The sequence below is a fragment of the Musca vetustissima genome, unplaced genomic scaffold (genome assembly GCF_032173495.1).
Source record: "Musca vetustissima isolate MV318-11 ecotype Yass unplaced genomic scaffold, APGP_CSIRO_Mvet_v1 utg10043, whole genome shotgun sequence".
NCBI lineage: Eukaryota > Metazoa > Arthropoda > Insecta > Diptera > Muscidae > Musca > Musca vetustissima.
The window spans coordinates 56,770-74,474 of NW_026872583.1; the positions used below are offsets into that span (position 1 = coordinate 56,770).

The 17,705-nt window shown below is 35.1% G+C and overlaps 1 protein-coding gene across 1 annotated transcript in view; it reads right to left on the bottom strand.

Moving 5' to 3' along the window:
- Positions 1-6,214, bottom strand: part of LOC133330790 (carbonic anhydrase-related protein 10) — a gene marked incomplete at its 3' end in the record, with an annotated part of 57,543 nt that extends 51,329 nt beyond the window's left edge. Inside the window, exon 1 of the mRNA XM_061539232.1 lies at positions 6,119-6,214. Coding sequence (XP_061395216.1) covers positions 6,119-6,182 — 64 coding nt within the window. The remainder of the gene's footprint in view (positions 1-6,118) is intronic.
- Between the last annotated feature and the right edge of the window lie 11,491 nt (positions 6,215-17,705).

Here is a 17,705-nt window from a genome sequence, read left to right on the forward strand (position 1 = left end):
GGGTCTATGTCCTTCAGAAGTAAATATATGCGCCATAAAATATAAATTTTGTAATTTTTCACACAAAAGTCAGCTAAATATTGACCGATCTTTATGAAAACAGCTATGCTTATTCTTTGGCCCGATCCCCTTATCCATGTTAAAATTCACGATGTTTGGGCCAAAATTGCGGCCTTTGGAGCGACCAGAAAAACCCACAAAAAATTTGTATTTTGTACATTTCATCCCCTAAATATTAACCGATCTTTACCTTAAAAAATAGGGGTCTTCTTTGGCCAGAACCCATTCTACATGCAAAATTTCGCGAAGATTGATCAATAACTGTGGCCTGTATCGTGTTTATAAATTATAATGGACAGACGGACGGACGGACACACATGTCTAGATCGACTCAGCTAGTCGAGATATGACCGGTATGATCGGTATACATAAAGGTGGGTCTAGGACCAATATTTCGCGGCGTTACAAACTTTTTGGGCTGAACAAAGCTATAATACCCTGGCGACATAGTTGTGTAGGGTATAAAAATATAACAAATTACAATCACTTCGGTAGGGAAATTTGGCTAAAACTTAAAAAATCCGAAAATAAAGACATTACATTTTTATGGGGACTATGCCAGGACTTGAACCTATATAGACAGTTTCTGCAAAATTTTCTTTTGTCTTTCAAGAACACCTAGTATTAAAATAAAACCACTTCATTGAAAAAAAAATTTTGTTCAAATCTTCCCGATAATATGAGGGGTCTTCATATGGACACTTAGTCTAAATGAGGACCTAAATGCTAGATTATGGTGAAAAATTATAAGTAATGTGGTTCCCTAACTATAAAATACCGAACATGGAGCGGTATTGTTATATGAGTGTTATGCCAAAGTATGAAGTTGTGGAAACATGTTTTTCACCGTTCACGAATCCATGATGCCCTTCACCACGTTGGGTATATTCAACAGATGGGATCCTAACAGACGTCGCATTTTTGAAGGACCATTAACATGAAATTAAACATGTCATTCTGCAACCAATACTAAATGTTGGTCAGATATAGAGTTGTTTCTTATAATGGGACACAATTAGGTAAATAAATTAAAAGCAAAAATATCAAACTCTAAACCGATTTCATCGAAACTTGTCACATGTTCGGCCACATTTTGAGTTCTTCTTTTACTTAAAAATCCAAATTTCGTGCAAATCGAAGGACATATAGGGACTTTGGTGCACCATGTCGAAAACATATATGGGAGCTTCATCTATATTTGAACCAATTTTCACGAAATTTAACACACACAGCTATATCTAAATTTGACCGATTTTCACGAAATTTAACACACATCGTTCTAGACTTAGTTCAGTACGCTGTGCCAAATTTCGTGCAAATCGAAAGATACATAGGGACTTTGGTGCAGTCTTTACTTAAAATCGGACGAAAAGATATATGGGAACTATATCTAAATATGAACCGATTTTCACGAAATTTAACACACATCGTTCTATACCTAATCCATTACACTGTACCAAATTTCGTGCAAATCGAAGGATATATAGGGACTGTGGTGCACTATTTACCTAAAATCGGACGAAAATATATATGGGAGCTATATCTAAATCTGAACCGATTTTCAGGTAGTTTAACTCACGTCTTTATAGGCTTAATTCAGAATGCTGTACCAAATTTCGTGCAAATCGAAGGATATATAGGGACCTTGGTGCACCATTAACGAATAAGCGAACTGTGCCAAATTTCATCCAAATCGGACCACAAATGCGACATGTACTTTGTTAACAAAAATACATGGACGGACAGACATGCGTAAATCGACTCAGAAAGTGATTCTATGCATATTCTCAAAAGGAACCATGGGTCTATCTCGTTTCCTTTTGCCTGTTACAAACATATGCACAAAGACATAATACCCAGTACCACAGTGTTGTGAAGGGTATAAATAGGGCGGAACAGATATTTGAACCTATACGAAAACGTAGACTAGCACTTCTAATTTTTGGTACCGAATACTGGAAGGAATCGTAACATAAATCACGGGCCAATACTGATTTTTTTTAATTTTCTACTCATTTATTTGGTTGAAAACCGTGCTAATGTCAGAAATTTTGAATTTACCCTATAAAGTGAGCAAATATGGATTTTTGTATTTGCTACATAATGAGATCCCAAATTACAGTCAATCCAAAATACCGAATATTCAAGGCTACTGTTATATGGGAGGCTCTTTTTGGACCTACCATGAAGTATTTTATCCCCTTAGAATTCCTAGTATCAACTTTCAGTTTGAAAACATAAGAAAAACACAGCTACTGCCTCCTATGTAGCCCATTAATTTAACAAACACTTCTTAATGGCATAAAGTTTAATACAAAAAAATCCAATTTTCAACTTCAACTACAAGATCAATGTTTTTAAACTTATGTCTATTGAAATAAGCACTTTAATAAAATGCATTTGTGTGGCTGTGTGTGTATGTGTTTTTCTCGGTTTTGCCAAAATTTTCATCTTGTTCTTCTTTAACATTTTATTCAAAGTATATTGAATAACATTGAAATGCAATTCAGTGAAAAGGAATGAACTAAAAAAATAAAATAAAAAAATACTGAAAGCACATACACAATCAAATGCAAAAAAAAATGTGCTCCCATATACCCAGGAGAAAGTTCAAAAGCATGAATATACTTGTTGTCAATATTACCCGCACTCAAAATATTAGGGTGTAATGGAAGATATTGGAGTTGTTTGTATAAATTCTAAGATGATTATAGAAAAGTACATTTCGAGCGATATCATGGTTTGGCTTTATTGCGTGAAGAGAGACTATAAGAAAAATGATATTAAAAATGTCTGAATTAATATAAAATCGGAATATTATAAAGTCAAAAAATCTTCAAAACATTCGTGAAGTGTAGATAATTATTTGAATATCATACATATCTATGCAATAAGCGTATTACAGCTTTGTGTGGCCCACAACGCGAAATATTGGTCCTAGACCCACCTTTATCGCCATATGTCGACTAAGTGAGTCGATATAGACATGAGGTTCCGTATAGATACTTTTGTGTGGAAAATGGCGAAATTTGCATTCTACGGTTTATAAAGGACATCGACCGGATAAGTTGAAATTTTATCCAAGAGAAGTGCTTGGACTTTTAATTAATATCCAACACATTGAGGTGTAGTCTGATGTTGGAGTTATAGGCAAATATGTATAAATTGAATAACGTGAAAAGTTTCATGAACTATAATATTCGGTGATGATTCGTTGGAAGAGGATCCACGTCAGAATTTTGGCATAGTCCCTTATTCCATGAACTACAAAATACATCACAAACAACAGTCAGTATAAAAGGCATATCTTCAAGAATTTGCGAATGCCTGCGAATGAATCATGGTTATGATGATGATTTAACCAAAAACAACTGCATATACTTAAAATCAGGAACTTCGTAATATGAAGCATATGCCAGTTAATAAGATTTAGTTAAATGTTAAGAGGATAATTTATCCCATGTGATTAACTCTATTTTCAGATTACAAATGGTATACATATAATTCCAATAGGTTCATTAAAACCGGTACAAATATTGTGTTAGTTACATACAAATCCAGTTAAAGCGATCTGCATCAGCACAAATTGTTTGTCGATTAAATCCAGCTCTACAATAAATCTATGGGCAATTCTAAGCAACTTTAGTGAAGGAACCGCAGAACCGGAGCCGGAGATCGCGAAATATTTTTAAAAGAGCTCAGGGTCGGCAAACTAACTGTACCAACCCATTTCTGATTTTCAAGGCTATGTTATTTGGCATTCCAGCTTCATGGTGGGAAACATTTCTTTGTTTTTATAAAAATTGTTCAACATATGTTCAGTTTTGCGTTTAAACTCATATAATATCATGTTTTAAGTATTTTCATGATCTTAGACACATTTTTCAAACAAAGGTGCTGTAATTTGGCGTTTCGGTTTCTAGTTGGGTAAAAAAACTTTTTTTACTAAAGATGTTAGCCCAATTTTCTGACTGAAACTTGAAAGGATAAAACATCTAGCACACAATTTACAATTACATAACCCTCGGATACATTTCTAAAATGATTCTAAGTATTATTGAAGCGTTTCCCTTAAGTATTTAAGTATTTTTGATGCGCTATTGCCCAATTTCTCGTAAAGTATCGATCAAATTTCAGATTTATGCTTTTGGAAGGGTGACATTTCGCTATAAATTTTTTTGCTGTTTATACCCTTCACTGTTGTACAGGTTATTATGTCTTTTTGCAAACGAGATAGACACATGGTTCCTTCTGAGGATATGCATAGAATCACTTTCTGAGTCGATTTATGTATGTCCGTCCGTCTGTCTGTCCATGTTAAATTGTAAACAAAGTACAGGTCGCATTTATGATCCAAATTGGATGAAATTTGGCTCAGCTCTTCTACTTGGCCCAACGACGAACCCTTTTGAAATTGGGAAAAATTTGTTATGATTTAGAAATAGCTCCCATATATATGTTCGACCGATTTAATGTAAATGGTGTACCAAAGTCTTTATATATTTTTCGATTTCTACGAAATTTGGCATAGCGTACTAACTTGAGTCTAGAATGATGTGTGTAAAATTTCTTGAAAATTGGTTCAGATTTAGATATAGCTCCCATATATATGTTCGACCGATTTAATGTAAATGGTGTACCAAAGTCTTTATATATATTTCTATTTGCACAAAATTTGGCATAGCGTACTGGGGTGCGCCTGGAGTGATGTGTGCCAAGTTTCGTGAAAATCGGTTTAGATTTAGATATAGCTCCCATATATATTTTCGTCCGATTTCTTGTAAATGGTGCACCAAAGTCCCTGTATATCCTTCGATTTGCACGAAATTTGGCATGACGTACTGAATTGAGCCTAGAGTGATGTCTGTCTTATGTCGTGAAAATCGGTCCAAATTTATATATAGCTCCATTTTATTATAGATTGATTTCAAGTAAATTGGGCATCATTCTCCTCATGTTAGTCAGATTAACATCAAATTTTGCACAACGTACAAAATTGAGCATAAAATTACGTAGTTGCGTTTTCTAGATGTACAGACATAGCCCAACGGATGACCTATTTATATTTGTTTGAAGTCGATTTACATACTTTATGGATAGATCTAGTTAGATTCACATTTAGATAAATATCACATATTTTACTTCATCCACTTTCATGTTAATAGTCCTGTTTAATATACCCATAGTGGTGAAGGGTATCATATAGTCGGCCCCGTCCGACTTTACTACTTTCCTTACTGGCTCTCTTTGTTTACTTCCATTTTTAAAACCCTGTAACCCTGTTAAAACCCTGTAATCTTTTTCTGAGTTATCGTGCACATCATCCAAGCAAGAATGACTAAACTCCCATAATATTTTCTAATTTGGTCATACGAAGCTTGGTTCTAAAAATGCTATTTCAATTAGGAGCATAAGCCAAATATCTTTAAATATGACAAGGGTCATAATATTGTACACTTTTATACATTTGCAAAATATATATACCGGTAATCTCGAATCCAGTCGTGATAATGAAAAGTAATTATTTAAAAATTCGGACAGTTTCATCAACTTCTGAAAAGGACCTTGCATATTTTGTATGTACGAGATCTGAATTGTTGGAACTTTTTGAGTCCCAGAGATTTTATTTCTTTCTTTTCTAGAACAATTCTCAAACATACTGCCTTCGTTGCATCCCAATCAACAACAATATCAAATGTGCACCATGCCAACAACAACATCATCACCAACACCATCAACACCACTACTACTGCAGATGCCACACACAAAAAGAGCAGAAACGTCTAGTGGTACGAATACAAAGACACCATCAACGAATGTTGATGTCAATGAGGATTGTTGAGTAGTGGAGCTGATGAAGAGTTGATGTCGTTGTTGCTGTTAGTGGTGGTGGTGATTGTGATGGTGTTGTTGTTGCTGGCGGTGGTGGCAGTAGGGTAAACTCTTTATAAAAGAACATGGAAATGGGAATTTGGTTGGTAGCAGAAAAAAAAAGAAACCGAACTGGAATAAAAGCGACAACTATGACGATGATGATGATGATGAAGTTTTCACTTACCGGAAGTACAAAGTAAAACGATGGCTGAATAAGCGATTAATCCTGAAGGGCACCACGATGACATTATGTTGTTGTTGCAGCAAACGGCTGTTGATATTCGTATCGCAGAATGATGTGGAAGTAGACGAAGTGGTAGTAGGAATAAATATGCAGCAGAGCCTTAATGCTTGGCAAGGCTTTTTTTGTAAAAAAATAAACGATTATTATGACGTTTCACTTGTCAGAAAGTAAAAATAATGTTGCAACAATTTTTTGCTTTGCTTTCTCCACTTTTTTTGTTGTTATTTTGTTATGCTCTTTTTACTTTTGGCGTTTTGGGGTTTTAAGTTTTGCCGATCTTATTTGTTATAGAAATACTGGCTGGCTGGCAGGCAAGCGTAGCGAAGAAGAAGTATAAAATATATAGTTTTGTATATAGAAAAAAACTTGAAGAAAAAAATGCAATACACCAAACGTATGGGAGAAGTAGGAGACGACGGACAAAAAATTCTTGTTCCCCGTTGGTGTTGAAATAACAAGAATAAAAATTGAAGTGGGCTATTGTTTGGTGGGTTGGATTCAAATTGGTTTTTGTTGCACGGGATTTTTTATTACTATTTTTTCGATTTTTTTTAAGTTTTTTATTTTCGGTTTCGTTGGTATGATTTGCCAGTTTGTTCGTTAGTTATTTTTTTAGGTTATGTTCATTTGTTCCAAAGGCAATTCTGCAGCCAAAAACTTAAAGCCTTTGGGCCTTTAAAGTTCATCGATGTTCGAGTTGCAGTTGCAGCCTGATTGCTTATGCCAAATCGTTGATGTCTTTATTGCTGTTAGTGTTGTTGTTGTATTACGTTGCACAAACAAGGCAAAATGGCAACATGTGCATGTTTGCCATAATAACATTGTCCTTTCTTTCCATTACCACCACTATGAGCTAGCTATGCCATAGAAACACTACCACCAACATCAGCATCCTCAACATCACCATCATCATCCTGAGTCCCGGTACTGATAGACTGGTAACTTGTGTTGTAGTTGTTGTTGGTATTATTTCCTTGAAAAAAGTCAGGCAACAACATTGCCTCTGTAGTTGTTGCTGTCGTTGTTGTTGTTCAACATTGTCTAAACGTGTCTGCTATTGCTAATGTAGATTCCTTTTTTGTTGATGTTGTCGTTGTTCTTGTTTTTGTTGTTCATATATGTGCGGCAACATGGTGCGGTTTTAATACAGCCATTTGATATTGCAGCGATCCCTTTGCCTTCAACTTGTCCAAATACCATAAAAATATAGAGAGTTCTCCTTAAAAGTTTGTCTAGCTTGTAGATTTATGGGTAGTTGTTTGTCTGTATGGTTCGGTGCGGTGGAGGATGGTGGCTCAGAAAATGTTGAATGTTAAAACAACAGCATGTAAACATTAACTCAAATTGACATAAAATGCATTAGAAGTGGTTTTCAATGCAACATTGGTTGGCAGGCACGCACGAGACCCACACACACACACAGAGAGACCCGCAGAGCAGTGTGGCAGGCAAACCGGCTGGTGGGAGTAACAAATACTCCAATTAAGATGTATGATGGGTGGCAATGGATGTTGTGTATTTTAGCCTGTGGTGGTGTTAATGAAAGCCTTTTACAACATTAGACAATGACTCGGTGGATTTCAAATGTTAAAAGAAATGACTTTGAAATGCCGACAGGGTTTCAAAATAAAAACCCGCTTCGAAATTACACTTCCGGTATTTTACACAAATTCACACATACACAAATAAATTTATATAAAAACAACACTATTTATTTTTAAAATTTTTTAAACAATTATTTTCATTACAAAATCGCACATTCACAAAATTTTCTTTACAAAACAAAAATTGCTACGCGTCCACATTTATCCACAACACGATTCTGTCAATTGAATTCCCTATTTTCTGTTGTTTTTTTATTTTTCTTTATTTTCGTTTAAACGCTTTTGTTGGTCTATAATTTCCGCTTCGGTCCGTTTATCTGTAAATCCAACATTTAACTGAATTGTCATTGCCTTCGTTGCTTAAGGATATGCTTCGTTCGGCATATTTACGGTTTTTTTTTTCTTTCATTGCCCTATCACATAATAGAACTTCACATTTGGTTGTGGTGGTTGTGTGAGTGCCGGGTCACCGTATTCGTCAGCTTCGTAACATCAACGAGAGACAACATCGTAAATGCACGTTCTCGTTTTGTTAGAGTGGTGAATTTGGTCTCCCCCAAATAACAAACCATAAAAGAGAACCAAACTTCCGTTTTTCGTACTCTTTGGTAATACTTTACCACTCTCTTACTCTCAATTGAAATATTGTGCGTGTGTGTATGAAGATGATGTTGTTGAAAATATTCATATTTAGTTCAAGTTTAAGGTTTTCTTGCTTTGTGTGGAGGATATATTTTCACCATTGCAATGATGTGATTTTGTGAAATTTGTATGCAATTTTGAAAGGAAATAATAGTTTTGCTTCTTCCTTTTCCTCGTATTTTTTGCAGCACGATTTTCGACAATACAAAACGTCAACAGCTTTTCATTTATATACATATTTTGCATATTTCTAGATGATTTCATAAATTTAAAAATTGGCAATGCAGTCTCGACTTAACACAAAGGGTGATTCATATGTTAATATTAAACCATATAATATTAATATTAAGAAACCAGTAAGGAAAGCAGTGAAGGGTATATTGTACATATGTACCCTTAAAACTACATGTCAATGTTTCCCCTGAATGAACATACTCATGCCTTGATACACGCTATTCGGTACGTCGAACTGTTCAAAATGTAAGCTCAATCAGACACCTGTTCGAAATTCATCTGAAAACTAGCTACATTTGCACCAATTTCAACAAAACGCAATAATGTCACTTACCACTCATCATTCCTGACTCAATTCTGTACGCCACAGCCACATTTCGTGCAAATCGAAAGTTATATAGGGACTTTGGTGCACCGTTTACATAAAATCGGACGAAAACATATATGGGAGCTATATCTAAATCTGTACCGATTTTCATGAAACTTAGCACACATCATTCTAGGATAAATTCAGTACGTTGTGCCAAATTTTGTGCAAATCGAAAGATATATAGGGATTTTGGTGCACCATTTACCATAAATCGGACGAAAATATATATATGGGAGCTATATCTAAATCTGAACCGATTTTCACGCAACTTGACACACATCATTCTAGGCTGAATTCAGTACGTTGTACCAAATTTCATGCAAATCGAAAGCTATCTAGGGACCTTGGTGCACAATTTACCTTAAATCGGACGAAAGCATATATGGGAGCTATAAGTAAATCTGAACCGATTTTCATGAAACTTGGCACACATCATTCTAGACTTATTTCAGTACGTTGTTCCAAATTTCGTAGAAATCGAAAGATATTTAGGTTCTTTGGTGCACTATTTACCCTTAATCGGCCGAAAATATATATGGGAGCTATATCTAAATCTGAACCGATTTTTCCCAAATTCAATAGGGTTCTTCGTTGAGCCAAATAAATGAGCCAATTCGAATCATAAATGCGACCTGTACTTTGTTTACAATTTAACATGGACCGATAGACGGACAGATGGACGGACATGCATAAATCGACTTAGAAAGTGATTTTAGCATATTCTCAAAAGAAACCATGTGTCTATCCTGTTTCCTTTTGCCTGTTACAAACATATGCACAAAGACATAATACCCTGTACCACAGTGTGTTGAAGGGCATAAAACCCCGAACTACAAATTTACCGAATATATACTATTCTGAAACTGACTTATATAACTAGGAATATAGGTCCAAACGTGCCAGTTCCATTCAAGCGACTATACAACAGGGGCTAATAAGATTCGTATTTGTATCCAGCCATTCAGAAAAACGTAGAATCTTTAATTCTCAGTCGACTCGCTGAGGGCATGTCAAGGCATGCTTTAAAACTCATTTATAACGGGGCTTTATAAGGTCAGAATTTTTTACAAAATTGTATGTCATAAAATTTCACCCCTAAGCCTCGGAATAAACCAAAACTCGAAAATCAGAAGAAACGCCAAAAATATAAAATTATTTTCAAATCGCACTTATTTTGAGTTTGTAACAATTATTCCCACAAGGTGTAATTTTAGACGGATGGTACTAAATACGTTTTGTAGAAACACAGCCATAACCCACATATATTTTCGACCGACTTCATATTAATTGAACTCCAAATAATCAAGGGATCTTCGATTGAGATTTGCGGTTTAAATTATTTGCTCCATTGTATACAAACGACTTTTTAGTGGTCTAAATGAAAAATTTAGTATGGGTTGCAGAATGACATGTTTATGTATTGATCATTGATCGGTTCACATTTAGGTAAGGATTAAATATTTTAGTGCATCCAATTTCATGTTAATGGTTCTTCAAAAATGCGATGCCTATAAAGATGCATCATTTAGATATACTCAACGTGGTGAGGTGTATTATATAGTTGGATCCGTCCGACTTACCTTACTGGTATTAACAAAAATATAGTCCAAATCGCTTATAACGAGGAGTGACTGCCAGATCATCGCTCAGACGAAACGGATGAAGCTTGAAATTTTGAGTGTGGGTGTAGTCGTGAGATAAGGCTGCGTTTTTGGAAATTCGAACCAGAATGGTACGAAAAATACTAAAATGTACTAAATATGGTAAACGGGAAAAACTAGAATTCGGATTTAGAAATTCGTACTTATGTGTATGAAAAGTACTAAATGGTACTAAATTTGGTACATACAGGATTTAGGCTGGATTTTTGAAATTGTAAATAAAAATGGCTGTTAGAGCGTAGGATTAAAGTATGTATGTGTACAAAAAGTACTAAATGGGACTAAATTTAGTACATTTCGGATTTTGGCTGAACGGATAGAGCTGAAAACCTGAAATTTGGAACTAAGATTACTGTTGAGGATTGAGCCATAGATTCACCTTTAGAAATTCGTATATATGTGTACGAAAAGTACTGAAGGGCACTAGATTTGGTTACATTTGGATTTGGGTGGACGGAGAAAGCTGAAAAGTTAAATATGGAAATATAGTACTTATGTGTACTAAATGGTACTATATTTGGTACAATTTGAGAATGTGTGCTCGAATAGAGTTGGATGAGGAAGTTTAGGAAATTCGTACTTATGGGTACGAAAAGCACAAAATTATACTGAATATGGTACAATTTGGACTTGTGTGAACAGATAAGGCTGAGATCCTCAAATTTGGAATTAAAATTACTGTTGGAGTGCAGGATTGAAATATGTCGGTAGTTTTGAAAAGTTGTCATTTTGTGTACTAAATGGTACTAAATTTGGTACACTTTAGATCAGAGTGAATGGATAGAGATGGAAAACTTAAATTTAGAATCAAAATCAAAAAAAAACCTTTAAGTACGAAAAGTAGTTAATGGTACTTAATATGGTGCAGTTGGGATTATGTGAACGGATAGTGTTGGGATTATGATTAAAATTGCTGTTGGAGTGTAGAACTGAGGAAGTTTTTGAAAATCGTACTTATATCTACGAAAAGTATTAAATGGTACTAAATTTGGATGCAATTTAGATTTAGGTGAACAGATGAGCTGGAATTCTTAAATTTGGAATACTATTGGAAAGCAGGATTGAAGTTTGGAAATTCTTACTTATGAAAACTAAATTTAGTACAATTTGGGTGAGGAATTAAGACTACTGTTAGAGTTTAGGATTGGTGTAGTTTTAGAAATTCTTAATTATGAGTATGAAGAGTAGGGGAGAGGGGGCACCTTTGAACACTTTTTCCTTTCAAGCCTCATAATATTTTTTTATGTTATAATTTTTACTGTTAGAGTTTAGGATTTAGTTTTTTTAACCTTTAAACTTATAAGTGCAAAATTAATCTGTACATTGAATATACATAAAACATACATTAAGTGATACTAATTTTAGTACAATTTGCATTTTGGGTGAACGGATAGAACTGGAAACCTATAATTAGGTATATTAATTGTTGTTTGATTGCTGAGATATGAAGGTTGGCCTGAAAATGTGTAGTTATTTGTTTATATAGAATATAATTAATTTGTTTTGTATTCCTTTACGGAATACAAAGTAGCGGGCACTTCGCTAGTACATTTTATATATAGTAATAAATAAAAAGATATTCGATTTCGTTAAAATTTATAGGAAAATTAGAATTCATTTTGTGGACTACAAAGGACAAAGTGACTTTTGGATTTCGTCGTTATATCCGATATGTCGTTATAAACTATTCCAACTATTTCCAACATTAAACCCTGGACCCTGAAATGAATCCCATTTCAAATTTCTTACTTCACTATCTGTCTTATTCACTGTACTTTATGTAAATGTACTTCGGGTGTATTTATACTTCGTATTAACTGAAATTCCGATCGACCCCCTCCCATATTTCAAATTGTTTGAAATATTGTAGATATATTAATACTATTTAGTACTTTTCGTCCAAAATCCAAGAATATCTTTGTTCCTCAACACATATAGTAAAAATGATTCCCATACTAAGGACCATTACGCGATAAATATACCCTCAAATTCTAATCGTATTTTGCACTCAGCATGTTTTTTTCTAACCTACTAATCATCTTTTAAGACATTTATCTAAAACCGGCTCCTAGCACAAAACTACAAATCAAGTACGATTCCCATAATAAATTTCGCGATACATGATACAAAGTTTTCACTTATAGTACGAATTTCTTTAGTTATCTCTATAATTCAATCATTTCTCTAATTCACAACTTCGATACCAAATATCAATATTCTAGATATACATAGTAAACATTTTCAAAACAAACTCCATATCTCAAGATTCAATTCCATTCGCTAAATAGTATTTTTTTTGCTTTAAATACGAACTTCCAGAAAATTTTTAATGAAGGTCCATGTTTTAGGACTACCCCAATAAAAGTACCAACTCATTGTGAACGCTTTTAGTAGCATTTTCCAACCGAAGTACACAACTATATGTTGATCCATGTTTTAACATAGTCCCCGAGTGGCTTAAATTTTGCACAAATAATCATGGCAGGAATTTCTTGATATGATCCTAAAACTGCCTACATTAATGTATATATCATGACGGATTTTCGACCAAATATCCCTGTGGTATCTTTAGATTTATGACTTTGAAAATTTCAATATAAAAACATAATCTATCAAATGAAAACTAAATTTGCTTTTAATGTTTATTTGTTGTTTATTTTATTTTTTAATTTCTTCGTAACTCTTACAAGATAATCCAAAAATATTATCATACAGTAAGAGTCAAATAGTCACGCACTTTCCTCAATCAAAGTTTCTTAATACCGTCTCAAATTTCCCCTTATTTCACACAACAAACCAAACTCTTATACAAAGAGCACACCACATATTACTCTCTCCCACAGACGACTTCTGCGCATTACCGTCGTACATTATTAACGAATAATATTCCTTGAAATCCACGTGCTTTTTGTGATAAACATATGAGGGCTGTCCCGTCAGTCTGTCTCCGCAAATGTAAACAGCAAAATCAAGTTGTTTCCTTTGTTGTCGTTGTTTTTTGTTATCAATCACACAATGTTACGTACATATAAACGTTAGAAGATATTTGATGGATTTTTGCGCTATTTGTTGTGTGTGGAGGCTTTAGGAAGGAAACCCCAACTGACAGGCTGAGATTTTTTGCTTACAATTTTGTGTGTGTGTGCGAATGGTTGGTAGGTAGGTAGGTACTTGCAAGTAATTGATTATGTTAAACATGATCAAGGAAAAAATAAACAGAAAGGAACTTTGCTTTTAGCACCCAAAGTAAAAATAGCTAAATGTCATTAAAAAAAGGTCATCATTTGTGTCAAGTGTTGTGCTGTGTCAATTTGATCGATGTTGAATGATAACACTTTCAAAATTGTTGGATTCACTTAAAGTGATGGAAACTGTCATTAGACATTTTTTATGTATATTCAAAAATGTACTTATTGGATGTATTTGTATAAAGAGAAAATGTTGAGGAATTTTCAGTTGAGCGAGTGCGTTATCATGAATAGAGGATATATTTTATGAGTTAGATGATTAATGTTTCAGAGCTGTATTGTTATTTTTCCGAGTATGTAACATACCAATTTATTCGTAATAGAACCAAATTTTAGTATATCGTTGGTCGCTATGTGCAGAATCCTCAGTAAGTCATTTGGTCAAATGTCGGTAATATTTAGAGGACTTTATGGATGAACATTGTTGTCAAAAAATAAAAATTAGATCAACATTTATGTACCAAATTGTAATAATAATATAATAAAATTTGTGAACTTCCTAAACCCACTTCCGATGTATTAAATAATGGAAGGGATCGTAATATAGGGATTATATAAAACAAGGGAACATATATCGAAACATTTTTAGAATTGGAATTTTATCTTTTAACTGGCATGTTGACATTTATACCTCCTTTCCTTCGGTAGTAAGTTTTATTACAGCAGAATGAATTTGGCTGCAGATTTATCGTTAATAGGAGAATAAAATACCCCGTCTTAATGTAGCGGCAAAGGTGCGATCTAATGTAACACGAAACACAACAAGTAGCAAAAGCCTACTCCGCTCAACTTACCCACTTGCTTGCCGAAAGCACTCCTTGTCCAGATAATAATTTAGAAGAACCATGGCAAGGAATTGCTCACTAACTACGAACTGCAGCAAAAGCAACACTTGGTTACCAAAAACCACCATCAAGTAACCCATGGTGTGATCAGGAGCGTCGCAATGCTACTGATGTAAATTATAAAGAGAAAAGGACAGAGGAGAAACATATTTTCAAAAAAAAAAGAACAATAAAAACGTAGGCGTGAGTAAATCGAGATTTACAGGAGTCAGAATGAAGTCCGGACATTTTACCAACGAGTAGAACACCAAACCAAAGGCTTTGGTGCAGGCACATCTTCCTGTAGAGATGAAGAAGGAAGATACGATACAGACAACGTGTTGAGGATCTTGAAGGGCAGTTTGAAAAGTTTCTGGCATCATTTAGTCGCGGTGAGGTATCTTCCCCAGAATCAATAAGAGGTGACGGTATAGAATGTATACCATCTAGCCACGATGATTAATCGGCTGAAGAACAATAATGCAGCAGGTTACGATGGATTACCAGCCGAACTTTTCAAGACCTGTGGTAAGATGCTGGTCAGGAGCATGCACAAGCTGATTAGTACAATTTGGCTAGAGGAATGCATGTCCAATGATTGGAACCTCAGCATCCTGTGTCCCGTGCATAAAAAAGGAGACAACTATAGAGGAATAAGTCTCCTTCCCATCGCATATAAAGTGATGTGAAGCCAATGATCAATGACATTATTGGACCATACCAATGTGGCTTCAGACCTGGCAAATCCACCATTGACCAGATTTTCACTCTGCGCCAAATCCTGGAAAAGACCCACGAAAAACACATCGACACATACCACCTATTTGTGGACTATAAAGCCGCATTCGACAGCCCTATCCGTTCAAAGGTGTATAAAGCCATGTCTGCGTTTGGCATTCTTGCAAAATTAATTCGGCTATTCAAGATAACTTAAACAGGCACAAGATCAGCAGTTAAAGTCGGAAAGGACCTCTCGGACCCCTTTAATACCGAACGAGGATTCAGACAAGGTGACAGTTTGTCGTGTGATCTTTTTAACATCCTACTGGAAAAGGTCATACGAGACGCAAAGGTGAACAGAAATGGCACTCTGTACACCGAACAACACATGTTACTCGCCTACGCCGATGACATCGATATAATGGATCGAACATTTCGAGCGGTAACAGCCACTTTGAACAAATTGAAAAGGAGTCTGCCAAAGTGGGTCTGGCAGTAAACGGCGAGAAGACCAAGCTGATGGTATCAACGCGCAAGACGTCCAGTAGACTCGGGCCAACTGTGGAACTTGAGAACTACATCTTCGAGGTAGGTACCGCCATAAATAAAACGAATGACATCAGTTTTGAAATTCGGAGAAGGATTCTGATGGCTATCAGATGCTACTATGGTCTAAATAAGCAGTTTGGAAACAAGGCCACCTCTCGCCAGACCAAACTCACACTTTACAGGACGCTGATACTACCCGTGCTATTATTTGGATCAGAAGCATGGGTACTTGCGCAAGCAGATGAGGCAGCGCTTAGGGTGTTTGAGAGAAAAATTCTCCGAAAGATCTACGGGCCGATCTGCGTCGACGGTGAATATCGGCGTCGAATGAACCACGAGCTCTACAATTTATACGCGGACATCGACATAGTCAGTCGTATTGAGCTGCAGCGACTACGGTGGCTAAGCCATGTTGTGTGGATGAATGAAGATGCCCCAGCTCAAAAGGCATATAAAAATGAGCCTACTGATGGTTCCCGTAGAAGGGGAAGGGCACGAATTAGATGGAAAGACCAAGTAGAAAACAACATCTTGGAACGTGGTCTTCCAAATTGGTGGACTTGCGCACAAGACCGACGCGCTTGGAAATCTTTTTTAAGCTCGGCTTATCGAACAACCGTTCTGTAACAAGCCAGCTAAGTAAGTAAAGTATTAAGCACATTCTGACTAAAAACCTTACAACAACAAATACGTTGAAAATTACGCACATTTGTGCGGCATCCCGTTGCCTATCATTATCATTGCGATTTTCAACAAAATTAACACTAGAACGCCGAAGGCGGTCATTTTGACTGCTTTCCAATTTCAAGTACAAAAGCAACTGTGCATTTAATGACACTTTTTTTTAAATTTGGTGAATTTTTTATAATAAACGTAATTCTATGAGGTACAAAAAGTCACCATATTTTAAAAAAAAGTGTCATTAAATGCACATTTGCTTTTGGACTTGAAATTGGAAAGCGGTCAAAATGACCGCCTTCGGCGTTCTAGTGTTAATTTAGAGTGTAGGTGACCATATTATGTCATTATGAAGTGACTGCATTCTGAGATATTTGAAACATTTGTTTTTTACATACCTAAAAATGTAAAATATTGCCAAAATTCTATAATTTTTATTTAAATTGACAAACATAAATTTGCATTATTGCAATTGTTACACATGTATACATCGAACGCGAATTTACTACTACCCCATTAAATAAACCATTTATTTTAGTTTTCATTTTAACAGTATTCGTTACAATGTTTTCATGCCACGTACATTTTCGATCTGAAAGTAAAAATGACACAGTTATCAACTAACCAGCATGAAACTGCTTGTCCACCCCTCAATATTATTTATGAAATTAATATTTTCACTTAGAAAACACAAAAAGAGATAAGTAATTGTTTTTTGACTTTCTTTTTAAATGGACTGCCGACAAGAAAAAGTCGCTTGTCAATTGTCTTATATTTCAGAGTGGTACGCAATGACCTTCAACGAAACAACAACACAAAAAGGCAACAAAAATGCACTTATGAAAAAGTATTTTATTTCTATTGTTTTGTGACAGACAATACAATCGCTCTAATGGCCTGGTTTTTGTTTTTGAAGGGGGGTTGAATGGACAAAAGGTAGGTATTTGTGATATATATTTGCCAATAACATGTGACAAAAGGCTTTTTATGAAATTAA